This window comes from Haliotis rufescens, unplaced genomic scaffold (assembly GCF_023055435.1).
Source record: "Haliotis rufescens isolate VD_foot unplaced genomic scaffold, xgHalRufe1.0.p SCAF_11, whole genome shotgun sequence".
Lineage (NCBI taxonomy): Eukaryota > Metazoa > Mollusca > Gastropoda > Lepetellida > Haliotidae > Haliotis > Haliotis rufescens.
The window spans coordinates 35,273,267-35,301,080 of NW_025963791.1; the positions used below are offsets into that span (position 1 = coordinate 35,273,267).

The following is a 27,814-nucleotide window of genomic DNA, read 5'->3' on the forward strand; positions in this document are numbered from 1 at the left end:
TGTTAACACATGGGTGCATGGTTCCCGCTTACCCCACTGCTGCCTAGTCGTTAACGCTCTTGTAATGTTGTCCAATATGCTGGTGGATGTGTTAGATACTTTGTAACCGTACATGCACTGAACTTAAAAAAACGGGCGAACTAGAGTACTAGTACTAACATATTTTTTATCATTTTTTTAGGAAGGAAGAAATGCCTTTGATATGTCCGAGCTTTACTGTTAGATCACATCACTGCATGTTCTTCAAGTTTGTCCATTTCCAAACGTTGCAGCTCCCTGCTTTTTTTAATGACTGACAGCCTTCGTGGTCTAATGGTAGAGCGCCTGCCTGAGTCTCCCCGGAGAGCGGAAGGTCCGGGGTTCGATCCCCGGTCGCGTCATACCAAAGACGTTAAAAGATGGTACTTGTTGTTACCCTGTCTGGCGCTCGGCATTAAGGGGATAAAACAAGGACTGGTCTGCTCGGGGTCAGTATACTGTGTCTGAGTGGGGCATTCATGCGGCATGGTATCTCAGTAGGAAAGCACTATTAATTGGCATCAGTCCGGATTAGCAGAAGCACACACACACACACACACACACACACACACACGCACGCACGCAAACACGCACGCACGCAAGCACATACACACACACACACACACACACACACACACACATGCATGCATGCACCTCGCTATCTGAGTGCAATAATCTTGGACGCGACGTAAAACCCCATTTCACCTCACCTATAGCATCAACGGATGTGCATTACTACTAAATTGCCATGGGTGTCTCAGTGGCCAAATAACATACTGAATCAGCAGTGCCAAGATTTGTTGCTGGGAGTATTTTGTGCTCCGGAATTCCCAGGGTAGAGTAGCCGTTATTGTACTTACCACTTTAACACAGTCTTTAATACTTTAAGTGGTAACGTGAGGTCCACTCGTACACTGAACCATAATTGGCTGTGCAGAGTTGTGTCACTTATATGTGCCAGAAACGTATGTTCGCGGTTGTTCTAACCTAAGATTCGCCTCGACAATGTTTCTAGTTTTGTCAGCGACATTCTCGTGCTCTACGGCCTGACCTACTCACACCATTTGCAATCAAAAATGTTTGCTTGTTTCCCAACGCCGCGAAGCATGTGACTGTATGTGCCACCTCTTTCCTGCCAAGATATATTCCTATCTGTTGACAACATTGTGCTATTCAAAATGCCTTTTTTATCCATATATTTACAAACCACGACTGCTTCGTCATTGTGATAAAACACGAAATATGCTTACAGCTGTTTGTCTGCGCTTCTGCTGGGACATGCCTGGTTGTACATGTTACGACTAACACAACGACCCGCACAACCATTCACTGGCGCGAAAAAGACAAAGCGAAATTGCGTTCCGACATTCAGACTTATTTACGTCATTCCACCTGAGTAGGAGGATGTAGTGACGGTTTTGAAGTTACATGTACATTTACGTTGATTGGTTTATTTGTGACTGACAAATTTCGAGAATTAAGCAACTCTCATACATACACGAATCGTTTGCAAACTTCACTCAACGTCAAGTCCTCGAACGTCACCGTCACAAACATCTTCTCAGTAACATGCTTGCTCCTACCAATAATGGCGACTGAATTTGTTCAAGAGGTTAGAATCCGATTTCAATATGGCCGTCACAGCAGCAGTGATGAAACTTGGTATGTGTTAAGTTAGTATTTGGACATTGGTAGAAATAGACGATGTATGCAAAAGTGCATTTCCCTTTTTTTTGAATTTGTTGATCCAAATTAGCTGAAATAGCATTAATGTTTGTCTCCATAATATGATTGTATAAAATCAATGAAATAAAAAAGTAAAATAAAATGATATAAGCCTTTAATATAATTAAGCAAATTTCTTTTGTGCTGATTAAATGCACTGGCGAAATTTTTGTCATTAAGTCCTTATTATATATATGCAAAGAAAGTATTTGGATCAACGTTGACAGCAACCTTTCTTTAGTCACTGTCTCCAGTGAAATTTCGACTGTTGTCTACAGATCCAGGTGAGCTACAGTCCCGTGCCACTGTTCATGAACATTTAATAATACCATTCAAGAAAACGAAAGACTGCTAACTAAATGATTGAACAAATGAAAGGGATTCGATTTGTGAACGTAATTGGATTCACTTGGATTGGTATAGTGAAAGTGATTAAATTTACCACATGATTTGAATGGTTCAACAGATTTGATTATTGAATGTAATTTTTGAAAGTGCTTTGATTGGTAAAATGATTTTTTGGTGAGTGTTATTTGATTGGTAACGTAATACAGTCATGGATCCACCATGGTTTGTTGTTATGTTCGAGACAGGACTAGTTTACCACTGCTTCTGAACACTCATTTTTTTCTTTGAAAGAAGAAGTCGAACAATGTAATTGTTTGTTACATGACATATTTTTTACGACTTCCAGCATGTCCATCGAATAAGTATTAGGGATGTAAAACCTCACGAGAAGGATTACTGATTCCAGAATTTAAAAAACCCCTTATCATTATAGACGATATTCATATTGCCAGCATCAATAAATACAGATTACCAGTACCAAACATAATTGATTACCATGATATTCAGGTATAATAGTATATACAAGTAATGATGAGTATATATCATTATCTTGATCATATTATTGTTTTATCTAATATAATCATGGATTTCGTTCGTTTGTTGTTTAATGCCCAAGTCAGCAATATTCAAGCTATATGAATATAGCGGTCTGTATATAATCGAGTCTGGGCCTTCTAAGCAAATGGAATGCAATGACATGCATCAACCAAGCCAGCGAGCAAGGATTGCTGTAGAACAATAATTATTCTTACCCGGACCTTCACGGGGCTATAGACACGGGTGCCTGGGTGGGTTTGGTGTAGGCGTGTGTTATATACACGACATGTCAGTTCCATACATGTGCGTCTAAGTATCACCAATGCGGTAAAAGTCAATAGTCTCCCTCCCATGTCAAGCACTCACGCCGTGATATAACTGATATCCTGTCCAACGCGACGTTAATTTAAAACCAATCTCACTCACTCATATAATGCATATTGAAAGATTAATGTAATTAAATATTTTTTCAATGCATGCTTATAATGGTTTATTGCGTTAGTATTTACACGTCTCATATTTCTTCAAAGACTTACTAAAGTGCCAATGTCGAAAACGTTGGTTACTTTGGCTTATAATGTAATGCATCTCCCATTAATATAAGCACTGTATTTCCAAAAATGTATTTCTATCAGAAACGACCACTGCAGCGGCAACTGTTACACCAACGACATCACATCCTACGACAGTAGCAACGTCTACGTCGACAGGTATACACAACTGCTTTGGGCCAGGACATGCAATCATGCAATCATGATACAAATTTATATAACAATGCAATTTTATTGTAACGAACATAAATCTGTGCTTTATGTATCAAGTAAAAAAAATGGTTGGAATGTAACACGGAGACAGTTAACCTCATTATAATTAATTGTTTGCATCAGCAACGACGACCGGAACGACCATTGCTACATCAACTACACCAACACCCACAACACTTACATCCTCCATGATGATGATCCAGATTATGATACCCATCCATGATCATGTTAAAAGACTTGTTAGGACCCTCAGTATTGTTTATAGTCCGATGCCACAGCACATGTCCAGGTGCAAATATCATATACAGGTGTGTGTGTGCCTGTGCGTGTGTGTGTGTGCGTGCGTGCGTGTGTGTGTAAGGGGGAGGGGGGGGGGGGGGGGGGGGGGGGTGGCGGCGTGTGTTATAATTCCTGGCCTGTCAGCTCCATACATGTTCTTATAAGTTTCACAAAAGTGGTATAGTCTAAAAGTTTGCTTCGGGCTTCCTCCCGTATTAGGCTGTCATGACGTGATATAACTTTAATACTGTTCAACGCGACGTTAATTTAAAAAACATTTCATACGGAATGCATATTGTAAGATTAATGTAATTATATATTTTTGTCAAGTCATGCTAATAGTAGTTTTTAGCGTAAGTAGGTGCATCTCATAGTTCTGCAAAGAACTGAAACAGTGCCTAAGTCGAAAACGTTGCATATTGTGGCTTTTAAAGTTCTTCATCTCCGAATAATATAAGTAATGCGTATTTATATCAGAAACGACCACTGCAGCGACAACTGTTATCACAACGACATCACATCCTACGACAGTAGCAACGTCTACGTCGACAGGTATACACAACTGCTTTGGGCCAGGACATGCAATCGTGCTATAATATAACATTGCTACTGTGTACACATTTATAGTATTTTGCCATTTGATTGAAGATAAACGTACATATATCTGTGCTTTATGTATCTGGTAAATAAAAAAACAAATATGGTTGGAATGAAACACGAAAACAGTTTACCTCATAATAATTAATTCTTTGCATCAGCAACGACGACCGCAACGACCATTGCGTCATCAACTACACCAACACCCACACTTACAACCTCTACATTCCCAGGTATGATGATGATTCGGATTATGATACAACCATGATTATGTAGTAGTTTATTGCGTTAGTATTTACACGTCGCATATTTCTTCAAAAAGTTAAAGTGCCTAAGTCGAAAACGTTGTATAATTTGGCTTTTTATGTAATGCATCTCCCAATAATATAAGCACTGTATTTCCAAAAATGTATTTCTATCAGAAACGACCACTTCAACGACAACTGTTACAACGACATCACATCCTACGACAGTAGTAACGTCTAAGTCGACAGGTATAGACAACTGCTTTGGGCCAGGACATGCAATCATGCTATAATATAACATTGCTACTGTGTACACATTTATATTATTTTTCCGTTTGAAGAAAAACGTAAATAATTCTTGGCATGTCAGCTCCATAAATGTGCTTCTAAGTTTCACCAATATGGTAAACGTCAATAGTCAACATTGGTCTTTCCTCCCATGTCAAGCACTCACGCCGTGATATAACTGATATCCTGTCCAACGCGACGTTAATTTAAAACCAATCTCACTCACTCATATAATGCATAATTATTGAAAGATTAAAGTGATTAAATATTTTTTCAATGCATGCTTATAATAGTTTATTGCGTTAGTATTTACACGTCTCATATTTCTTCAAAGACTTAATAAAGTGCCAATGTCGAAAACGTTGGATAATTTGGCTTATAATGCAATGCATCTCCCATTAATATAAGCACTGTATTTCCAAAAATGTATTTCTATCAGAAACGACCACTGCAGCGGCAACTGTTACACCAACGACATCACATCCTACGACAGTAGCAACGTCTACGTCGACAGGTATACACAACTGCTTTGGGCCAGGACATGCAATCATGATACAAATTTATATAACAATGCAATTTTATTGTAACGAACATAAATCTGTGCTTTATGTATCAAGTAAAAAAAATTGGTTGGAATGTAACACGGAGATAGTTAACCTCATTATAATTAATTGTTTGCATCAGCAACGACGACCGGAACGACCATTGCTACATCAACTACACCAACACCCACAACACTTACATCCTCCATGATGATGATCCAGATTATGATACCCATCCAAGATCATGTTAAAAGACTTGTTAGGACCCTCAGTACTGTTTATAGTCCGATGCCACAGCACATGTCCAGGTGCAAATATCATATACAGGTGTGTGTGTGCGTGTGCCTGTGCGTGTGTGTGTGCGTGCGTGCGTGTGTGTGTAAGGGGGAGGGGGGGTTGGGTGGAGGCGTGTGTTATAATTCCTGGCCTGTCAGCTCCATACATGTTCTTATAAGTTTCACAAAAGAGGTATAGTCTAAAAGTTTGCTTCGGGCTTCCTCCCGTATTAGGCTGTCATGACGTGATATAACTTTAATATTGTCCAACGCGACGTTAATTTAAAAAACATTTCATACGGAATGCATATTGTAAGATTAATGTAATTATATATTTTTGTCAAGTCATGCTAATAGTAGTTTTTAGCGTAAGTAAGTGCATCTCATAGTTCTGTAAAGAACTGAAGCAATGCCTAAGTCGAAAACGTTGCATATTGTGGCTTTTAAAGTTCTTCATCTCCGAATAATATAAGTAATGCGTATTTATATCAGAAACGACCACTGCAGCGACAACTGTTATCACAACGACATCACATCCTACGACAGTAGCAACGTCTACGTCGACAGGTATACACAACTGCTTTGGGCCAGGACATGCAATCGTGCTATAATATAACATTGCTACTGTGTACACATTTATAGTATTTTGCCATTTGATTGAAGATAAACGTACATATATCTGTGCTTTATGTATCTGGTAAATAAAAAAAACAAATATGGTTGGAATGAAACACGAAAACAGTTTACCTCATAATAATTAATTCTTTGCATCAGCAACGACGACCGCAACGACCATTGCTTCATCAACTACACCAACACCCACACTTACAACCTCTACATTCCCAGGTATGATGATGATTCGGATTATGATACTCAACCATGATAATGTAGTAGTTTATTGCGTTAGTATTTACACGTCGCATATTTCTTCAAAAAGTTAAAGAGCCTAAGTCGAAAACGTTGTATAATTTGGCTGTATAATGTAATGCATGTCCCACTAATATAAGCACTGTATTTCCAAAAATGTATTTCTATCAGAAACGACCACTTCAACGACAACTGTTACAACGACATCACATCCTACGACAGTAGTAACGTCTACGTCGACAGGTATAGACAACTGCTTTGGACCAGGACATGCAATCATGCTATAATATAACATTGCTACTGTGTACACATTTATATTATTTTTCCGTTTGAAGAAAAACGTAAATAATTCTTGGCATGTCAGCTCCATACATGTGCTTCTAAGTTTCACCAATATGGTAAACGTCAATAGTCAACATTGGTCTTTCCTCCCATGTCAAGCACTCACGCCGTGATATATCTGATATCCTGTCCAACGCGACGTTAATTTAAACCCAATCTCAGTCACTCACGTAATGCACATTGACAGATTAATGTGATTAATTAATATTGTCAATGCATGGTAATATATACATGTAGTTTTTTACGGAAGTATGTACACTTCTCATATTTCTTTAAGTAATTGATAAAGTGCAAAGGTTGAAAACGCTGGATACTTTGGCTTATAGAGTAATGCATCTCCCATTAGTATAACTAATGCGTATTTATATCAGAAACGACCACTGCAGCGACAACTTTTATAACAACGACATCACATCCTACGACAGTAGCAACGTCTACCTCGACAGGTATACACAACTGCTTTGGGCCAGGACATGCAATCATGATATAATAAAACATTGCTACTGTGTACACATTTATTTTATTAGTATTTTGCCGTTTGATTGAAGATAAACTGTTCTTAATGTATCTGGTAAATAACAAAATAATTGGTGGGAATGTAACACGAAAACAGTTTACCTTATTATAATTAATCGTTTGCATCAGCAACGACGACCGCAGCTACCTTTGTTACATCAACTACACCAACACCCACAACACTTACAACGTCTACATTTCCAGGTATGTTAATGATTATGACTTGCTTTTACATGTGTTTATGCCACCGGTGGGTCAGGATACGCTGAACTTTTCTCAAACACCTGTCACCACCACTACTTTATAGTGATTTATTAACACATGCTTGTGATATGTTATAATGTACGGAATCGTACAGTTGAATCGTTTAGAAGATAGTTCTTATATTAATGGAAACTTTAAGGGATTTGTCTCTTATATTTATCCAAATACCATTGTTGTTCAAATAAATGTTTTAATACTAAAATACTGCCAAGACTGAAAATGTTTGATGGACGGTTATTTCGATATGTTTAATGTTTGCTTTTTGCTGCATTGGTACAACTTAAAAAGTGGCTAACTTGTGTGAACAAGTTAACACAGAGACCGGTCAGTTACTGTAGGAGGGTCGGAGAGACCGGTGGTAGGGTAACAGAAAGGGGGAGTTTAATGTCGCGTTCAAGATTATTGTACTATATATATATATATATTATGTATATATAGCGACGTGCATGTACGTGCGCGTGTGTGTGTGTGTGTGTGTGTGTGTGTGTGTGTGAGAGAGAGAGAGAGAGAGAGAGAGAGAGAGAGAGTAAGAGAGAGTCTGCACAGTCTAGTCAAGACTAATGCTTTATCGCGCTATTCTACTTAAATTAGCTTAGAGGTACAATTAATGAACGAATGCACATCTGACAATACAACCAGGTAAAATATTCTCGCGATATGGTAATGGTGTCTGCACTGTTGTATTGGTTATTTGTATTAATTGTTGTATATAATATAATACCCCCTTCTACTCATCACATCTACTATAATACGTGACTCTCACTTATCTGTATGTCAAGAATATTATGACAATGTCATTATAACGATGTGAAAGCATGCTACTGTTCACCAATCCATGACATATGTATGTGGAAATGGTTTTGTTGCTTTTGTTTATACCATCCATTCATCCCTCCCTCCATCCAATCATCTATCCACTCATCCGCCAGCCACTGTATCCATCCCTGGTGCTATATATGCATGTACCAACTAACCAAAGGAGTCTACCGCACAACCAAACCTGCAGTGCCTACCTTGCAGAAGCTCTACACAAATCAGATGGATTAAAAAAAACCCAGCAACAAATCTAATTACAGTGCTTCATTATCCATATTGTAATCCCGATATACACCATGTAAGACTTTCTTCACTTAGCTGTTGTACTGCCACATAGAATAGATTAACGCCAACAGGGATTTTTGTATTGAGAGAATCATTAAAGTTACATACAAATAATAGTGTTCTGTTTAAAATTTTAAGATTGAGATTTTTAAAATATTTAATAATAATATTTAAATGAAAATAACAATGACATTATGAAGACATGGCATCTTTTATTCTAATACTTCTGTGGCTTATTCATTGTCATAATGCGAACTGACTTTTTTCAGACACAACGACGACGTCAGCACCAACAACCTCCCCAACAACTACCCCAACAACTACCCCAACAACAAATCCAAAACCTTGTTCAATGACAAAATCATCCCGTACGACAGATGGTGCAGTAGATTACAAGGTGTCGCTCGGCAATGCTGACTCCTGCAACAGTATCTGTCTGCACACCAAGACATGCCGCGCCACTACATATACACCAGGCAACTGCACACTCCACTCCCAGACCTTAACAGCAGCTTCAGGGGACATCGTCGACTTCGTCAGGCAAACTTGCAACGACGGTTTGTGTCATTCCTCAATTCCACCCCATATTGACTTTAGAGGTTTCCGGTACACCTTAGCAGAGACAGACACTGTCACTTGTCCGGTAGTCCGAGGCTTGTAACAATATAGACGGACTAGTCCTTTTATAATCAAAACTAAGTATTATATATTAACACTAGTCCGAAATGAGGTGGGGACGAGATGAAGAGGACCTATGTTGTCAACCCCTGCTAAGGGAAGTAACTCTGAAAAACAAATTCCGACGGCTAAGACAACCCGTGCATCACGTTGTTACAATTTGTTTGTTTGTTGTGTACGCCGCACTCAGCAATAGTAGAGCTATATGACAGCGGTCTGTCAATAATCGAATATGGAGCAGACAATCCACCCGACCACCCGATCCCGTTAGTCGCCTCTTACGACAAGCATAGTCGCCTTTTACGGCAAGCGTTGGTTGCTGAAGACCTATTTTAACCCGGATTTTCACGGGTCCATGTTGTTACAAGCAAAGGTGTGAGCAAGAGTGGCCCAGTTGTCTTAGGCGCCGCATTTCGCTGTGCAGAGTTCGTCCCTTGGGCACGACAGAAACCTATGATCGTAGTTCGAATCAGGGTTCGCCACGATTATGTTTCTAGGTTTGTCTGCACCACACCCGTGCTGGAGGGTTTCACCGAAGTGGTAAACGTCTGAGACCTGCATCTCTTCGGGCTTTCCTCCCACATTAAGCTAACACGCCGTTATATAACTGGAATACTGTTCAAAGCGGCGAAAAACCATTCTCACTCACTACAAGCAAACTGTAGAAGGATTGCAATCACAACTCAAGTATCTCCCAATGGCATGGTTACTGTCTGCCATAGAGGCATGTGCCTCACGCGGATTGACGTATGCTGATGAGTGAGTGAGTATGGTTTTACGCCGCTTTAGCAATATTCCAGCAATATCACGGCGGGGGACACCAAAAGTGGGCTTCACACATTGAAGCTATGTCGGGAATCGAACCCGGGTCTTCGGCGTGACGAGCGAAAGCTTTAACCACTAGGCTACCCGACCACCCCTCCGTATGCTGATGACATGGGTCTGTGTTCTAAAGGTACATTCTGCTGCATGAGCTCCGCCACAACACAGAAGACCAATGGTACTCCCCTTCTCTCTATCAGCACAACTGCATCACTAGAGGGATGTGAAGCGATCTGTCTTGCAGTAGCCGACTGTAAGGCCACATACTACAGCGACGAATCCTGCTTCTTCTATACAACTACTCCAACGACAACATCTGACGGACCAATACTTTTCTCCAAGAAGACCTGTCCAGGAGGTAGGATCAACGAGTCGCTTAGATTTAGTTACTTTGTTTTTTCTTTAACGCCGCACTGAGCAATGTTCAGCTATATGACGGCGGTCTATAAATAATGGAGCCTGGGCCACACAATCCAATGATTGACATCATGATCATCGATTTGCACAATTGGGATTCGATGACATTCATTAACCAAATCGGAGAGCCTGACCACCCGATCCCTTTAGCTGCCTCTTACGACAAGCATAGTCGCTTTTAACGTCAAGGATCTCTCGATTCTCTGCCGAAACAGATTATACTGGGCGAAAAGACAAAATAGTGATGAAAATTACATGAATGATTACTCTTTCTTAGTCTTTCTTTCCTGTATACACTGCCGGGCAAAAGAAAGTCCACATTTGCAACCCTTAGGTCCAATACTATGATTTCCGTATCACATACGTAACCATCGCATAACCATTTCTTGTCTGTTTCATTTTTAGCCCCCATCAAGCAAGATGTATATCTTATTTTGCCTGACAGTATATTTCATTTGACTGCGAAAAAAATGAAATCTTTGACGAAATTACTGGAATATAATTTTTAATAACCGGTTATAGCTATATACATGATATTGTACAATCATACATGTAGGTTTATGTTTACGTTATGTACAAATGCAATACACGAAAGTAAACAATCATATTTCTTTCAGACCAAACAAATCATGGACAACTTGCATACGATACTACCTGCGAAGGTAAGATTTTAAACAAATACTCGTTATGGTAATTAAAAAGACAGTATAGGAAGAAGCTATATATTCAGTATTATTTTCGTATATACGGTCAAATATTCTTTTGGATGTAATAGTTTGGGGGTAGTGACATTATTCTTACCCGAGCACAACTGGCATAATCCGTCTTGTTTCTTGGTGTTGAATGCTGTTCGTTCAACGTCACATACGCTATAGAACCAATGAATAATAAACAATTCAACTTGGTATTATTCAACCGAAAATATTGAAATACTGCCATTTAAACATCAAATCTTCTGTAAGGTTGCAAACATATATAATATGCAATGATATAATGAACAATTAAACTTTGAAGGAATATACCAACTTTTCGAGAATAAATATCTTGCATTACAACAAATATATATGATAATTGACGTGATTTCCATAACCATCATATATTTGTTACAATTTTTGTCAAGGCACATCATTACGATATTAATATGGGGCAAATATATGCTTCATTTTTTCTTAAGAAGTTGATTCCATTTCAGAACGTCCAAAAAAGACTTACAGACAGACACACATGTATACTAGGTATCTGCTATATGTGTAGTTATTGTCCACACGTTCTTCGTATCCGTTTTAATGGCGTATGTCTTGTGACATGTGTTACGTTTTCACATCATTGTCCTGTCGCTGTATTTCCCGCTTCCAAGAGCAATATGCATACACCATGTATTAATATAACACCATATTATCATAACTGTGCTAACTTCATGTTTTGTGTTATAAAACCACAGAATAATTTTGTCCCCCGTTTTGAGTGAGTGAGTGGGGTCCTTTGCCGCTTTAGCAATTCTCCATCAATATCACGACACAAGAAAGGGCTTCATACATTGTACCCACGCGGAGAGTCTACCCGAAGAGCGGAAGGTCCGGGGTTCGATCCCCGTTGCATCTTACCAAAAGAACGTTGAAAGATGGTACTTGTTGTTACCCTGTCTGGCGCTCGGCATTAAAGGGATGAAATAAGAACTAGTCGGCTCGGAGTCAGTATACGGTGTCTGAGTGGGTTATTCATGTTAAACTGCGGCAGTGTATCTCAGTGGGCTAGCACTATAAATCGGCACCAGTCCGGACAAGTACAAGCACACACACACACGCACGCACGCACGCACGCACGCACGCACGCACGCACGCACGCACGCACGCACGCACGCACGCACGCACGCACGCACGCACGCACGCACGCACGCACGCACGCACGCACGCACGCACGCACGCACGCACGCACGCACGCACGCACGCACGCACGCACGCACGCACGCACGCACGCACGCACGCACGCACGCACGCACGCACGCACGCACGCACGCACGCACGCACGCACGCACGCACGCACGCACGCACGCACGCACGCACGCACGCACGCACGCACGCACGCACGCACGCACGCACGCACGCACGCACGCACGCACGCACGCACGCACGCACGCACGCACGCACGCACGCACGCACGCACGCACGCACGCACGCACGCACGCACGCACGCACGCACGCACGCACGCACGCACGCACGCACGCACGCACGCACGCACGCACGCACGCACGCACGCACGCACGCACGCACGCACGCACGCACGCACGCACGCACGCACGCACGCACGCACGCACGCACGCACGCACGCACGCACGCACGCACGCACGCACGCACGCACGCACGCACGCACGCACGCACGCACGCACGCACGCACGCACGCACGCACGCACGCACGCACGCACGCACGCACGCACGCACGCACGCACGCACGCACGCACGCACGCACGCACGCACGCACGCACGCACGCACGCACGCACGCACGTACGCACCCACGTGCACGTCGCTATATAAGTGCAATCATCTTGGACGCGACGTTAAACCACATTTCACCTTAACTCACCCATGCGAATGGGAGATGAGAATCGATCTCGGGCCTTCGCCGTGATGAAAGAACGCTTTAACCACAAGGCCCCCCTTCCCTCGAAAATGACTACTGTGGTGTTCCATGTCGTTGTTGTTACATTGTGTACATTTACTTACATTTAACAATTACATGTAGTTTCTATTTGAATTACATTTAGGTTGGTAATAGTTTCGTAATACCATGACAATATTTTTTCAAAAAATAAAATGACCAATAGACGAGACTTTCGTAAAATATATCGTTTCATTAAGTAAATAATTATCAATGGTTACATTCATTAACTCACAAAAGAAAGTATACACTTGAAAATTGGATTTGAGCAAAAGATTACAGTCGCCTGACAAGGCAAACTTAAGGTACAAAACACAGCTATGAAACCCCTTTAACATCCATCATCATCTGATAACCATTTCTTGTTTGTTTCAACAAGTGTGCGTACTTTCTTTTGTTCGGTAGTTTAGTATGTTTTACACAACTGCCATTGTAGTTTGCGAACGCATGATGTTTTGAGCTTGCTCATGGTAATTCAAATTAAATAGTTATGTAAGGTTGACATGTTTCAGTTTCCACCACAACTACAACGTGTACGACATGTGGGGGTATGTACGACATGTACAGGTGGACAACCTGTAAACTGTAATATGCCAAGAACATGTTTGTAGCACCCTTGATAAAGTAGTGAAAACAATACTGAAATACAAAACTAGATTCGGGTCTTATTTGGATGTTTCGATATGACAATTATTCGCAAATTATATGTGAAATTAACTATATCTGTGAGGAATATATCGAATTTTGACTGATTTATGTACAAACATACATCAAATGTAACTTGTTATATATATGTATGAAAGAAGAAGGGTGCTCTGGATCTCTAAATACAGTTTCGAATTAGCTTAAGTTTAATATCTGCAATATATTAGACTACAACTTGCCAAGACAGTTGGATGGTCTTTAAATAGTTTCTCCGACAGTCTTTGATCATATGGGAGGTTATTTCAATTATACACCACAAAATTGAATGGAATTTAACATATGTATTTTCATTTGTAATATACACACGCGCATGCATAAGTGACGAGATAGATGGTTAGCTAGTTAGTTTGTTAGTTAGTTAGCTAGTTAGTTAGTTAGCTTTTGTCAGTCTCTGGGTATTTTACCACGTCCGTGGTGTAGTGGATAGAGCGTCTGCACGGCGCGCGGAAGGTGGGTGGTTCGATCCCCGGTCGCGTAAGAAAAACGTCAAAAGATGGTACTTGTTGTTACCCTTCCTGGCGCTCTGCATTGACCGGATGAGACAAGGACTAGTCGGCTCGGAGTCAGTACACTGTATCTGAGTGGGGTATCCATGTTAAACTGCATAACATATCAGTGGACTAGCACCATAGAAAAGACATATGTCCGAACTAGTACAAGCAGCCACACATACGCGTGCTTGCACGTTGCCATTTGAGTGAAATAATCCTGAACGCTTTCACCCCATTTTACCTCAAACTGGTGCATACTTCGTTGAGTTGTACATGTACATTAACGACGCTACGACGGTGACCTTCACTCAAATAATCGGTTTTATTCAAGATCATAACAGAATAATATGAACATATAAAATCGGAGAGGATTTATTCTACGAAGAATTTGATTTTTTAAAATTCTGATTGACCCATCACAGGTTTCAAATGAAAATAACAACCTCAGATTAAAACAGCTAATTTGACGGACGCCTCACCGCGGAAGAGTTCTTTCTCAATCATTTTCGGCACTTTCCAATAACGATAGTTTTAGGGAGTCACTTTCAAATAATGTTTTTAACAAATATATGTTGCAAAATGCAAGTGCGGCGGAAATAAGGACAGAAAGCAACTGAGACATCTGGAGTGTATAATTAACATGTATGGTGACGGTTGACAATCTTCGATTGTGACGTCACATCTCTATCGTTATTTTTAACGCTATGACGTCATAGTAGCGGTGTAGAAAGGGTATCCGCAAAATGTTTGTCTACGAAGTAGATGTAACAGTAACATACACTGCAACTGTTAAAGTACATACTGACGCATATCAAAAGGCATTTAAAGGCGAGTAACTGTATTTCCTTAATTCATATCGGCAACCTTCTGAAAACATTACCCTTGCCGAATTCGCATTTAACTTTTCCATTGCAGTATGGAAATCGTACATTCACGTTTTGCAGATAACATAACCACGAATTATAACGCCTGTTTATTGCCAAAATATTCGTTAAAGTCTGCCTTTTTCGTTTCAGGCCCCAACAACTCCGCATCAACTGGTATTATCCATGGCCGTATTATAGGTACCCAAATATTCTGTTTACATTTGGTAAAACTACAGTGTGTTGACATCATGATGAATTTATATTGAACTTATATTAAACGATTGAACATTGACATGTGTACTCTAACGGTATATTTAAGAATGGCAACAAAACATTGGTTTGAATACAGTTATGTAAATACATTTATTACCAAACACATGTATTCCCCACTCTGTTAAATAATGTGCATTATATATAGGATAATACGGAAGACTTTTAGGGCCATTTGTTTTTATCTTGAAATTGCAAGAAAAACCCCCCAAACAAATGGCCCTTAAAGGCTTCCGTAGGATAATGAAAGTAACGGAGAATTTATTGTATCTTTCAGCGTTCCTGATTATGCATATTTCTTTGACACTGTCCTCATGCTCGCTCTTCTGGCCGACTGACGACATGTTGAACAGTTTCACACAGACATAGAAGAAAGCATTCAGGACAATATGGCGAAAGGAAGAATAATTAAATGTTTTAAACACGAACTTGATGTTTGCAGTGCATTTTCTCAGTCTTAATAACTTACTGGCACCTAAGATATTAAAATAGTCCTGATCAATCGTGTATACTTTGTGTATACATGTGCACAGATTGTACTGCAAAAAATGAATCTCTATCACCCATACTTTGTGTTTTCAAGCCAAATGATTCTAACTGTTCTTACATGCACAGTTTGATGTTATTATATTAAGGTTATTTTTCGAAGTACGTGTATATTATTCATCTCTTTGTTTTATTTCTTTTTTTCCAGAGGGTATACGTATGGATCGTCTAAGGTGCCACAATTCGCTTTGCAGAGTCGCGTCCCTTAGACATATCAGAAACATATTTTCGTGGTTTCGAAGCCTAGATTTGCCATGATTATGTTTCTAGGTTTATCAGCACCAGAACCGTCCTAGTGCAAGTGGTAAACGTCCGCAGTCATACAGATCTTAGTCGTTAACCACTTTGGAAAAGAAGGCAGGAATTGCAAATACCTTTCTTAAGTAAACTGGAACTGTTGGAATGAGTGTTCAATGTATAAAGTATAAATGTCATTAAGGCATTTAGAAAAAAGGCGACGATGAGGCTGAACACGTTTTCTCCTCAACACAATATCCGGATGCAAGAACCCCCTTATAAAACCTCTCCAACTGAACATGGGTCTATCTAATGATGTTTACGTCAGTTCTAGTTTATGTACAAGGGGCATGCAGGCTGTTAATGCATCTCCAAATCTCCAAATTAATACGACTGCTGACCCCTAGCCAAAATGTGACCCCCCCCCCCCCCCCTCCCCTCCCCCCATCCCCAGTGGAATGATACATATCCTTACCTCAATCCAACCTTGCCCTAATCGAACACAAAAAGCACCGCTTATAGGCGCTGAGTTGTGCACTTCCGTAAGAACAGTAAATAGTATTTTCCTAAAAACAACACACAGTACATTGAAGACCCGAAACGTATGCAGATATGACTATTGCCGCAGTAATTATCACAAACTACTTCCATCTTGAATAAGGTGTATGTATATCCGTGATGTTTGTTTTTGTACTTTTTTATCTACTATCTATCTAAGTATATATACTCTACATACCAAAATATGCGTTGACATCATAATGGTTGGCTGAACAGTGTGATATGTGTTTATAGGGCGAATTAGGTCCTGACAAAGGTCTGTTTTCGACCAACACATCAACTGGCTTTAAACAAGAACGATGGACTTCATATAGATGTTATCATTAACCAATCTACTTCATGAATCAATTAAGAATTTATAATTAATAATAAAACTGCAAGTGAGCACTTTATCATTTCTGAACGTCAATTACTCATTCTATGAAAAGCAGTTCACATGGTAAATGCGTGCGCGTAGAGTTATTTCCCTTGGCACGTGTTGTGTTGAATTCGTGTTCACTCGGTTTATTCCGTTATCGACATACGTCGGACAACAATGAACGTTGTCGGTCATTAAGAGCGTGAAATAAATGTTTTTTTATTCCGAGATAGTTAACTGGAGGACCAACTTCAATACATCTTTTGTTTCTTTAGTTTTCAACGACATCTCGAAGTTCGAGACAGAGAGTGAGAGCGTGTTCTGTACTAATCACCTATACCAATGTATCACTTGGAATAAATAATTATTTTATATTATACTCATTCTGAAATATGTTTCAAACACATTAAACTTATTCCAACTTGCGCTGTTTGATATAGACTGAAGTGTTTTAAAAATATTTCTTTTTTAAGAATGTGTAACTCTAACATTATTTTTTACTTCAAATTGAAAAACTTTTTAGCCATGCGAATATTTTTTGGTCAAAACAGCGCTTTCCTTGTCGGTTCACTATATAAATATATAAACATTCCACATGTAAATACATTGTGAATAAACAATTTGTTCTACTTCTTCTCAAGTTTGTTGTGTATTGTTGCGAAATTTGTCAAAGCAAATTCTAAATAGGTTTCTGGACATATTCTGTTATGATGATACGCTGATTTCTTGATACAGAGATCCTAATGGTTTTGTTAAAAATAATTTGTTGTTGATCATATCTATACACATGTGCACATTTATCAGTATGGAGTAGTATTAATGTTATATAAACCATAAGTGAACTTTTGAAACCAGACCTACCGGAACTAGATAATTATTAATTTGAATCATTCTTGTTGCGTTGAAATTGCACCGGAAACATGTTTATTCCAGTAGGTTTGGTTCCTAAATATTGTCGCGGTTATTGAGTGATGCAATACACAGGTAAAGAACTGGACTGTCTTCAGGTGAGTGGCAAGGTTAACGATGTACAACTGTAACTAGTGTCTATTTACAAGCTCCCGATATGCGCAGTCCTGCTGTTAACCGGTCTCTATTGAACAATGGAATTTGTTATATATATATATATGTTTTTTTATGTTGAACTAAGTATAACTGGAAATTACAAGTTCTGGTAATGTATTCACATTTTAGTTTTGAAAATGTTTGTTTGTTTGTTTATTTGTTGTTTAACGCCGCACTCAGCAATATTCCAGTTATATGACGGCGGTCCAGGCAATCCAGTGATTGGAATCCTGAGCATCGATCCACGCAAGTTGGATACGATGACATGCATCAACCAAGTCAGCGAGCCTGACCACCCGATCCCGTTAGTCGCCACTTACGACAAGCATAGTCGCCTTTTACGGCAGGCATCGGTTGCTGAAGACCTATTCTACCCCGGATCTTCATGGGTCTTCTTGAACATGATGTAAAACTATATTAACTATCATTCGGCAGAATTCTGAGGTACATTTATATTATTTTATCCCTAAAGATACAACTACAACGACGGTAGCGACTACTTCGTCGACAAGTACATCTCCAACGCAACCAACGATAACTACTCCAACCACTACTTCAACAACTGAATCAACAACGTCGACGTCTACAATCACAACATCAACGACAACAATGACGTCTACAACTACAACCACCACACCACCAACGACAACATCATCAACGTCTTCAACTACAACCACCACAACACCAACGACAACATCATCAACGTCTACAACTACAACCACCACAACACCAACGGCAACATCATCAACGTCTACAACTACAACCACCACAACACCAACGGCAACATCATCAACGTCTACAACTACAACCACCACAACACCAACGACAATATCATCAACGTCTACAACTACAACCACCACAACACCAACGACAACATCATCGACGTCTACAACGACAATCACCACAACACCAACGACAACATCATCGACGTCTACAACTACAACCACCACACCATCATCTACAGAAGCATCCACATCTACAGCTACAATCGCTACAACACTGAGTACAACAACAACACCATCGACGTCTACAACAACCACTGCCACCACAACACCGACAACTACTCCGACAACGACCTCCAGCACAACCACAATACCAACGACTACTACCATACAAACTACAACGACACCAACGACAGAGACTACATCATCTACAACGTCGTCTACAACAGTCACATCCACGGCAGTGAAAGCTACATTGACCTCGACATCAATGAAGACAATCTCAGATTCTGAGTCAGGTGAGAAATGACTTAACTACAGTAAACTACGTTTATAACGAACACGATTATTCTGAACAGACGGATATTACGAACTGTTTTTGGGTCCCGTCCATTTGCTTCAGGGGCGGTCGGGTAGCCTAGTGGTTAAAGCGTTCGCTCGTCACGCCGAAGACCCGGGTTCGATTCCTGACATGGGTACAATGTGTCAAGCCCATTTCTGGTGTCCCCCCCCCCCCGCCCTGATATTGCTGGAATATTGCTGAAAGCGGCGTAAAACCATACCCATTCATTCCATTGACTGTACATAGGCTACATACGTGCCTATAACGAACTACGGTTATAATGAACTAAAATTAGTGGTCCCTTTTAGTTCGTTATATACGTAGTTTACTGTAATTACAAAACATACTATAAGGAGCTTCTTCTTAAATATTTCACAACATGGATTTAATTTTCTAAAGACATCAATATCCGTCGAATATCTGTAAATTCTTGTTTTCAAATATTTGTAAATTGTTTACTTGTTTGCAGGCGGTATCCCTATGGAAAGTATTGGCGTGATAGCAGCCGCAGTGACGAGCGGTACTTTTCTCGTCGCCTTCTTTCTCACTCTAATATGTATACTTATATTTGGGTAAGTAAAATTGACCCTGGTACCCTTACATCCTAATATATGTTAAAGATCCGACACACAACTGCTGTCCGTGTCTTCTTGCAGGGAGACTGTACATGTGGCCTATGTGAATTCAACGAGCCTTGGTTTCCCGACGTTCCATTACGTTTTACTAAAAACATAATTAATCAGTGACAACGCAGTGTTACCCTTTTCGCGAATACCCGGTGTCATCACTGATTTTTAGTGATCCCTTCATATAATTTTCACCGTTAATTGCCTTTTAAGCCCAACAGAATCTGTTTGTTAGATAATCGAGGCTGATTATTCTCTGGCCTAGACGTTTAACATTTATGATAAATTATAATAATAATAATAATAATAATAATAATAATAATAATAATAATAATAATAATAATAGTGATAATAATGATAATAATAATAATAATAATAATAATAATAATAATAATAATGACTGTGCCAGGATCACCCAAACCCTTTTTGCTGCATTTTTTATTTTAATCTGTTAATAATAATAATAATAATAATAATGATAATGCTAATGATAAAAATAATGATGATGATGATGATCATAATAATATTAATAATAATAAAAAATAAAATAATAAAAAATAAAAAAAATACATAAATAAATAAATAAATAAATAAATAAATAAAATGGCATCATATACTAGTATCTTCTCGTGTTCCAGTGCCAGAAGACGCAAAAGGAGCCCCCCTCGCGAGGACACCGAGAGGTCATCTTCTGGCTGGAACTACAACAGCAAACAGGCCCCCGCCGTCGTCACAACAGACTACATCATCTACAGGGGACCCAACTCCATATCAGTGTCCAAGGAAAATATCTCTATAAAACAACACCCTTCGCCCCATGATGACCACAGGCACCACCGGTCAAAACCTTCGCCCAGACTGAACTATTTAGATTACCAGGTTTATGTCGGTCAAGGATCGCCCCCAAGACCGAGGCCCGGGTCACCAAGTAGGCGTGTCCGAGACGGGAGTTTTAACACCCAGTTCTGAAGGACAACAGATGTGCCCAGTAAACCCCGTTATTCCGGAACCTGAAGGAAACGTACATTTGTCAAAGGGGTGTTATTGCGTACACGGTACACGTTAACCTGGACTATTATTTATCCGTATACTTTCACAAGGAATTGTGCCGGATTAGCGGGGGTTCACTTTAGCTCAATGACAAAGATCTCATGTGAAGAAATGCATAATATACAAGGGATCGTTTTATAGATTACAATAGAAGGTGTTGCAGTATGAAACATATCCTCGTAAACAGGAAGTTTACATAAATGATAAAATAACCTGATTCTTGATATGATTGTGTGTATTTCAGCAAGGGGAACACTGATTTACAGACGCCAGGGGAACACTTATGTCAGTAAATATCATTAACCAGATATATTGTCTAATTTATTCATCCCGCACAGTGCAAAAAAATATGTGATATTTTTGTCTCAGATGTACATATGTTGACATATTGTTTTTAATGAAAAAACTTTATAATGTTACCATTTCACATACTGATGGTGCTGACGATTAGTGATGCGTGTCTTGTCAATCCTCATCATTATAACTGTAATTTTGAGGAAGTAGAGAAATCTCCTTTTACTCGGTATATTTGTGAACGTCGAGAGGAGTTCGAGTTAACAGGGTTCGAGTGTATCATATGTTTCTGTATTTCTTATAAGTGTATTGTCATACATGCTGGTTTCCCGTTGCATAGCTAAACAACATGTTTATGTATCATTCGGTAGTGTAAGTAAGTAGTTACATTCAGGTGGCCCATGTGTAATGCTAACCGTCAGATCAAGCATCCTCTATACCTCCAGGGCTCGCATTTCGGTTAACCTTTACGTACACTTAGTTGTTAGTTTACCGAATTGCGAGCCCCTGGGATAAAGAGGATGCAGATCAAGTGGAAAATGGAAACAAGTGGACATAAACAGCTTGACAAAAGAACTCGAAAATTGCATTTGACCCCAAAATTACAAACGTTACTGTGCTGAAAACAGTCGCCGAAACAGCTGTTTGATTGAACTTAGGTTAAGATGTCACTCTATGTCACGTGGCTTCCATTGACTCGGAAAAAGTGTGCGGCTTGTTGCTTTGAAGCGGGGTACAAGGGATTTATTCTGCCTCTAGGAAATCCACGTGCAGCCTGACTTGCCCGTGGCGGGGTATAAGCTATTTATTTCCCCTGCTGCGAAATTATTTTTCCTCCAAGGCGGGATACATGGTATTTGTCAAGATCACGTGGCCCAATCAGATCTCATCGTTCTGACATGGAGGTATGATAAAGTATTTTGTCACGATCACGTGGACCAATCATCATTCTGACATAGAGGTATGATGAACGTATTTGTTGCAAGTATTGCACATATGTATTTCCCATATGTATACGGTGTCATACATGTCCTTTCATATTGTTACCACCTCTTAGCCAACAATGTCCATGTGTAGGTATGAATGCCCGACCATGTTGTCAATATAACATTATGTACACATATCCTATACCCTGTATCTTACCAGCACGATATACTTATGATGCAGATGTAAGTAATGCAACTTTCACAACAACTCCCCATGCAAGGACAGTGTTTGTCCGGGGCGGTGGCGTAGCCTAGCGGTTAAAGCGTTTGCCGAAGACCCGGGTTCGATTCCCCACATGGGTACAATGTGTGAGGCCCATTTTCCGGTGTCCCCCGCCGTGATATTTCTGGAATATTGCTGAAAGCGGCGTAAAACCATACTCACTCACTTTGTATGTCCATAACCAAAACTGTACAGTGCATCGCCACGAACTATTATTTATTTGAATAGGTGAGTTTATATTTGAAAATGGTCCCACGAATGCGTGTGCACACTGTATCCCCGTTTATGCGGACCTCATTAAACAGGACGATAACTGGCTATTTGGGAATCGCTTTGGATTAACATGGTACACAGTATTTACTTTTGTCTTTAGGTTTCTCTCGATGAAACAGGTAATGTTTGTCTTTACATCCAGGGCATTCTTGCACAAAGCGATCTTAGCGCTAAGATGATCGCAACTCCCATACTTTAACATAGGCTTACAATAGTCTCCATTTAACTTCCAGTCCCGTTTAAGACGCGTCATGTTTTACATCTTAAGAGGAACGTTTAACTTGTAAAAAATCCAACAACTTTACGAGTTGAACTTTTATTCTTATACCCGTTTTTGAAAATGGACCAAACTTTTATTTATAATTATTCCACATTATGAAATCCAGAATTGTACAAACCAGTTAGGGTAATTGTTGTTTCATTGTATTTTTGTTAAATATTTTTACATGTATTTATGATGCATACAGGCATTGAATACTTATATTTTAGTTCACGTGTATAGTTTAATGTTTGTATCATGAAGGTAACCTTAAAATGTGTTCATCGCGACGTGTTTCCGGTTGGTAAACCTCACAATACATATATGAAAATATAAACAATATTTTCTGAGAAACCCTGAGTTTTAGTTTTTTATTCAACTATGCATGCATTTTTGTTGTTGTTTGATAGAATTACATGTATATATTATGAAAACAGCGTGCAGTGAAAGTTACGGGTAGGTTAACGAAGCGATGATTTAGTTGGTTCACTTACATATGCATACATTTCATCGTGATATGTGCTATTAATAGTAGGTGTCATTTACTGACTAAGAATAGAATTGATTGTTGCTTGATTTTTCGTGTCGCAGTCCATCTTCCTTAGGCAAGGGAGACAAATGACTGTAAAGGTCTAGTTTCCACTTTTATGATCAGTTACCTCCCTTGTCCCGGGAAGGTGGTCGCAGTCTAAAATCGTAAAGAATTGTAAGAATTGTTCTACAGCAACCCATGCTTGTCGTAACGTGATGGGGTTGTCAGACTCGCTGACATGGTAGATGCATGTCATCGTGTCTCAGTTGCGTTGATCGATAGTCATGATTATCTGGTTCAGACTCCATTAATTACAGACAACCGTCGTATAGCTGGAATATTGCTGCGTGCGGCGTTAAACAACAAGAGGCAAACTAAAAAACTCTCCATACGGACATTCAAGTTAGATAACTCTACATGTCATGTCCCTACAGCAAGGCGATCGCTTCAGAGTGTCGGCGAGGTCAGTCGCTCTCGTCTGTTTGGTTATATGGGGTCAGTTGTTGTCATATTGCGTTCTTTTTTTGGTTTTAACAGGAGTATTGTATCCACAAGATAGGGTTGTATTACTGTTAGTATCAAATAGTAGCTTATTGAGTTGCCATATTTGCTATTGTATGATATTTTCGCCCCATGTGGCTTGTATCAGATTTCGTTGGCGCTTTCTTGGCGAGCTTGTCGTTGATCATAAATCGCTGTAAAATGGATAAGTAATAAAACAGACTACAATGGAACAGTTGTTGAACACTTTTTAGATGAACCAGCTCTGTTGAGTTTAAGTTAGTGTTAAATTAGGGAGATGGATATTTTCTACCTTGGGCCCATCGATGAAACGTACACTCATTAGCATCTGAAAACCAGAGGCATGTCTTCCAAGACGATGTTTCAGGTGGTGATCATCAGGTCAGTCCCCTCAGAACTTCTAATGAACATGTTCCTTAAATGAAATTTGACCGCCTCCGTGGTCTTGTGGTAGACCGTCCGCCCGTCTCTATATAAGTGCAATAATCTTGGACGCGACGTTAAACCCCATTTCACCTCACCTCACCTTGATTGAAATTTAGAAATGCAAACTGTAACGATTTTGTTGTGAGCAACATATTACTAAGACTTCTGAACTAATAAATGCAGCTGTCGATGTTTCCAATGATAACATCACGACACAGATGATTGAAATATCCCGGGCCACCACTGGAAAAAACGTCACGAAAGCAATCTGCCTGAATGTGAAAAGGCACACTAAGCAAGAAAACAAACCTGAAACAGGTTTTGTCCTACTTCACTTCTTGGGATATGTCTGTATTCAGAAGGATAGAACCTAGTTTCAACGTATCGTTTGTCGGGCAAAACCGTATTTGGTCTAGCTTCTGTCGTACTCTTATATCCAGTGTGTGAAAATAGTTTTATTGCGTAGACGGCAATGTAGTGACAAATATTTATAAGGCTAATTAATGTACAAGTCGAACAATTTAAGACAGCACCTCTGATAACGTCCTGACGGATTCAAGAAAATTGAAAGAACGTTATGAATCTGGGTATATAATGGCATCATGTTCAGATGGAATCGCTCGTATCTTTCCTGAAGGTTTCTTCAAGTTCGCACTGGACTGAACTTTTCTCGTATGCATTTGATTGAAAAGTGGTAACTGGTGTTATTAGCCCTGCACTTTTCAATACAATGATAAATGTTTTTTTGTTACTGATTTACCATGAAATATAGGTGTAACACAGTTTGCTGATGATGGATAATTTTTTAGACGATTTGGACTTTTCAAGTCTGTCACTAAATCAATATAAAAAAATGCTTAGACATAATAACTGTCGGTGTTCAAAGTGGGAGAAGAAGTGGGTGATCTTTTGCAATGGAGATAACTCGACGTTAAATGGCAATAGAAACTGCATGCGAGTTTATAATTGTTTGGTGCTTATTTTGACTATATGTAATATTTTGGGTTATGACATATCTCATGTTGTGGACAAATATAATAAGATTTCTTACTTCTGACGACTGATCGTAAGATTAATATTCCATGGTTTCCTACATTTTTTGAGAGTATTTTATAGAAGACTAATATATTTATTCATACATCGTGCATTAACTTTTATACCATTTAACGGCTTTCGTTTAATGAAATTCTGTTTACTTGTGGTTTTGGCATATAATCATGAAGTGTATTTAGTAAATCATTAACGCCGCACTCCAGCGGCCTGTAAATAATCGAGTCTGGACCAGACAATCCTGTGAGCATCGACCCACGCAATCGGGATACGATGACATGTATCAACCAAGTCAGCGAGCCTGACCACTCGATCCCGTTAGTCACCTCTTACGACAAGCATAGTCGCCTTTTACGGCAAACATGGGGCAACTTATAATATCATTTGATACGAACCTGGAGTCTACATCTACCTTGTTAATGAAATCAGGAGAAAGATATATATCGACTGCGTATCGATCATCTGTGTGTTGAATTCTTAAACATAAAAAATACATACAGTCGCAATAACCAACTAACTTAACCTTACATCAACAATGTTATTTATTAACCAACTAAGCGCACTAGTTACACAATGACACACCAAACACAAGTAATGACATGCCTCCATCTTATATTCTCATATCAACGTATGATTTTAAAGCATTCTGCATTCAGTCTTAATTTCCGAGCAATTGGACAAGCCGTTGACAGTCCTATTCAAATGCTCGGAATGCTTCTCTTTGTTTGCGTGCCAATATAAGCTTATGTCACCATAAACAAACTTTCCCAATCATAATACATCGTATTGTGACTTTTATCCTTGCAAAGCAAATATTGCTTTGAAATTCATTTGGCGGTTGGAGGCTCACAAAGCAAGTCAGGTAGGATTCGATAGTTTCTTTATACACCTTAGAGGAACACACATCCGCACAGAGATATTTACACTTCTGTTTTACATCTAACTTGTTTGATAGGCATTACTTAGAAGTTGGCGGATGACAAGATAGACACAATTTTATGGATAACAACTTCTTTAATACTGTAAAAAGCGACGTTTCGGTATAGATCCTTATACCGTTGTCAAGCAAGACTTCTGGCTATTTGTTTTCTGTCCATCGTGTTGTGATAGCATCATCCTTGTTGTCACACCTACCTATGTTATCCCACTCATGTATGCCCTTGTTGTTACTGTTAATCCTCTACTGTTAATCCTCCACTTGCTATATATATTCTGCACTATGTCCCTCTTTCAGTCTTGCTTGACAACGGTATAAGGATCTATGCCGAAACGTCGCTTTTTACAGTATTAACGAAGTTGTTTCTCCATAAAATTGTGTCTATCTTGTTTTACATCTCCTTTCACTCCTTACTCCACGTGTTATTGTGTTAACGGAGGACTACTGCATATTGCAAACCACTCGCACTTTTATGTACCGCGGCAATGACAATGTGATTTGCACTGCCTTGGTGCATGTCATATGCGCGCGTAGCTTCCTGCAGATTAAATGGGTTTTCTTGTATCACGCACAATGGCGACTTATTGAATAGGAAACTAGATCACGGGCATTCACGGCAAGCAGGTTCATCCTATATTGCAGAAAGCTACTGCCTTACAGCCATGTACGTCTCGGCAGTATACGTACGTGTAGGATAATGTACTGTTCTATCTTATTAGGACCAAATCAGTATTGAGACGATGAATATAGGAACCATCATAAACTGACGGCCAAATGAAACTTCATCATAGTTTTAAATCACTCTAGTTTAAAAAACCACACACGACAGTGAGTTGTGTTTAACGCCGCTTTTAACAGTATTTTCCAGTTATATGACGGCGTGTCAGCTTAATGTGGGAGGAAAGCCCGAAGTGATGCAGGTCTCAGACGTTTCTGGCGGGTCAACGGGACGCAACTCTGAATAGCGAATCGCG

General features: G+C 39.7%; 1 protein-coding gene across 25 annotated transcripts in view; it reads left to right on the plus strand.

Annotated features, from left to right (window-relative positions):
• LOC124152286 (mucin-22-like) overlaps positions 1–27,814 on the plus strand; it is a 112,676-nt gene that overhangs the window by 44,759 nt on the left and 40,103 nt on the right. For 5 of the 25 annotated variants that reach the window (XM_048392660.1, XM_048392658.1, XM_048392661.1 and 2 more), the window contains exons 4-11: positions 3,264–3,338; positions 4,149–4,223; positions 4,430–4,501; positions 4,691–4,762; positions 5,241–5,315; positions 6,111–6,185; positions 6,393–6,464; positions 6,657–6,728. In XM_048392660.1, the coding sequence (XP_048248617.1) occupies positions 3,264–3,338; positions 4,149–4,223; positions 4,430–4,501; positions 4,691–4,762; positions 5,241–5,315; positions 6,111–6,185; positions 6,393–6,464; positions 6,657–6,728 (588 nt within the window). Of the gene's footprint in view, positions 1–3,263; positions 3,339–4,148; positions 4,224–4,429; positions 4,502–4,690; positions 4,763–5,240; positions 5,316–6,110; positions 6,186–6,392; positions 6,465–6,656; positions 6,729–7,198; positions 7,274–27,814 lie in introns of all 25 variants that reach the window. The other 20 variants (XM_048392659.1, XM_048392666.1, XM_048392670.1 and 17 more) reach the window with 20 other exon arrangements.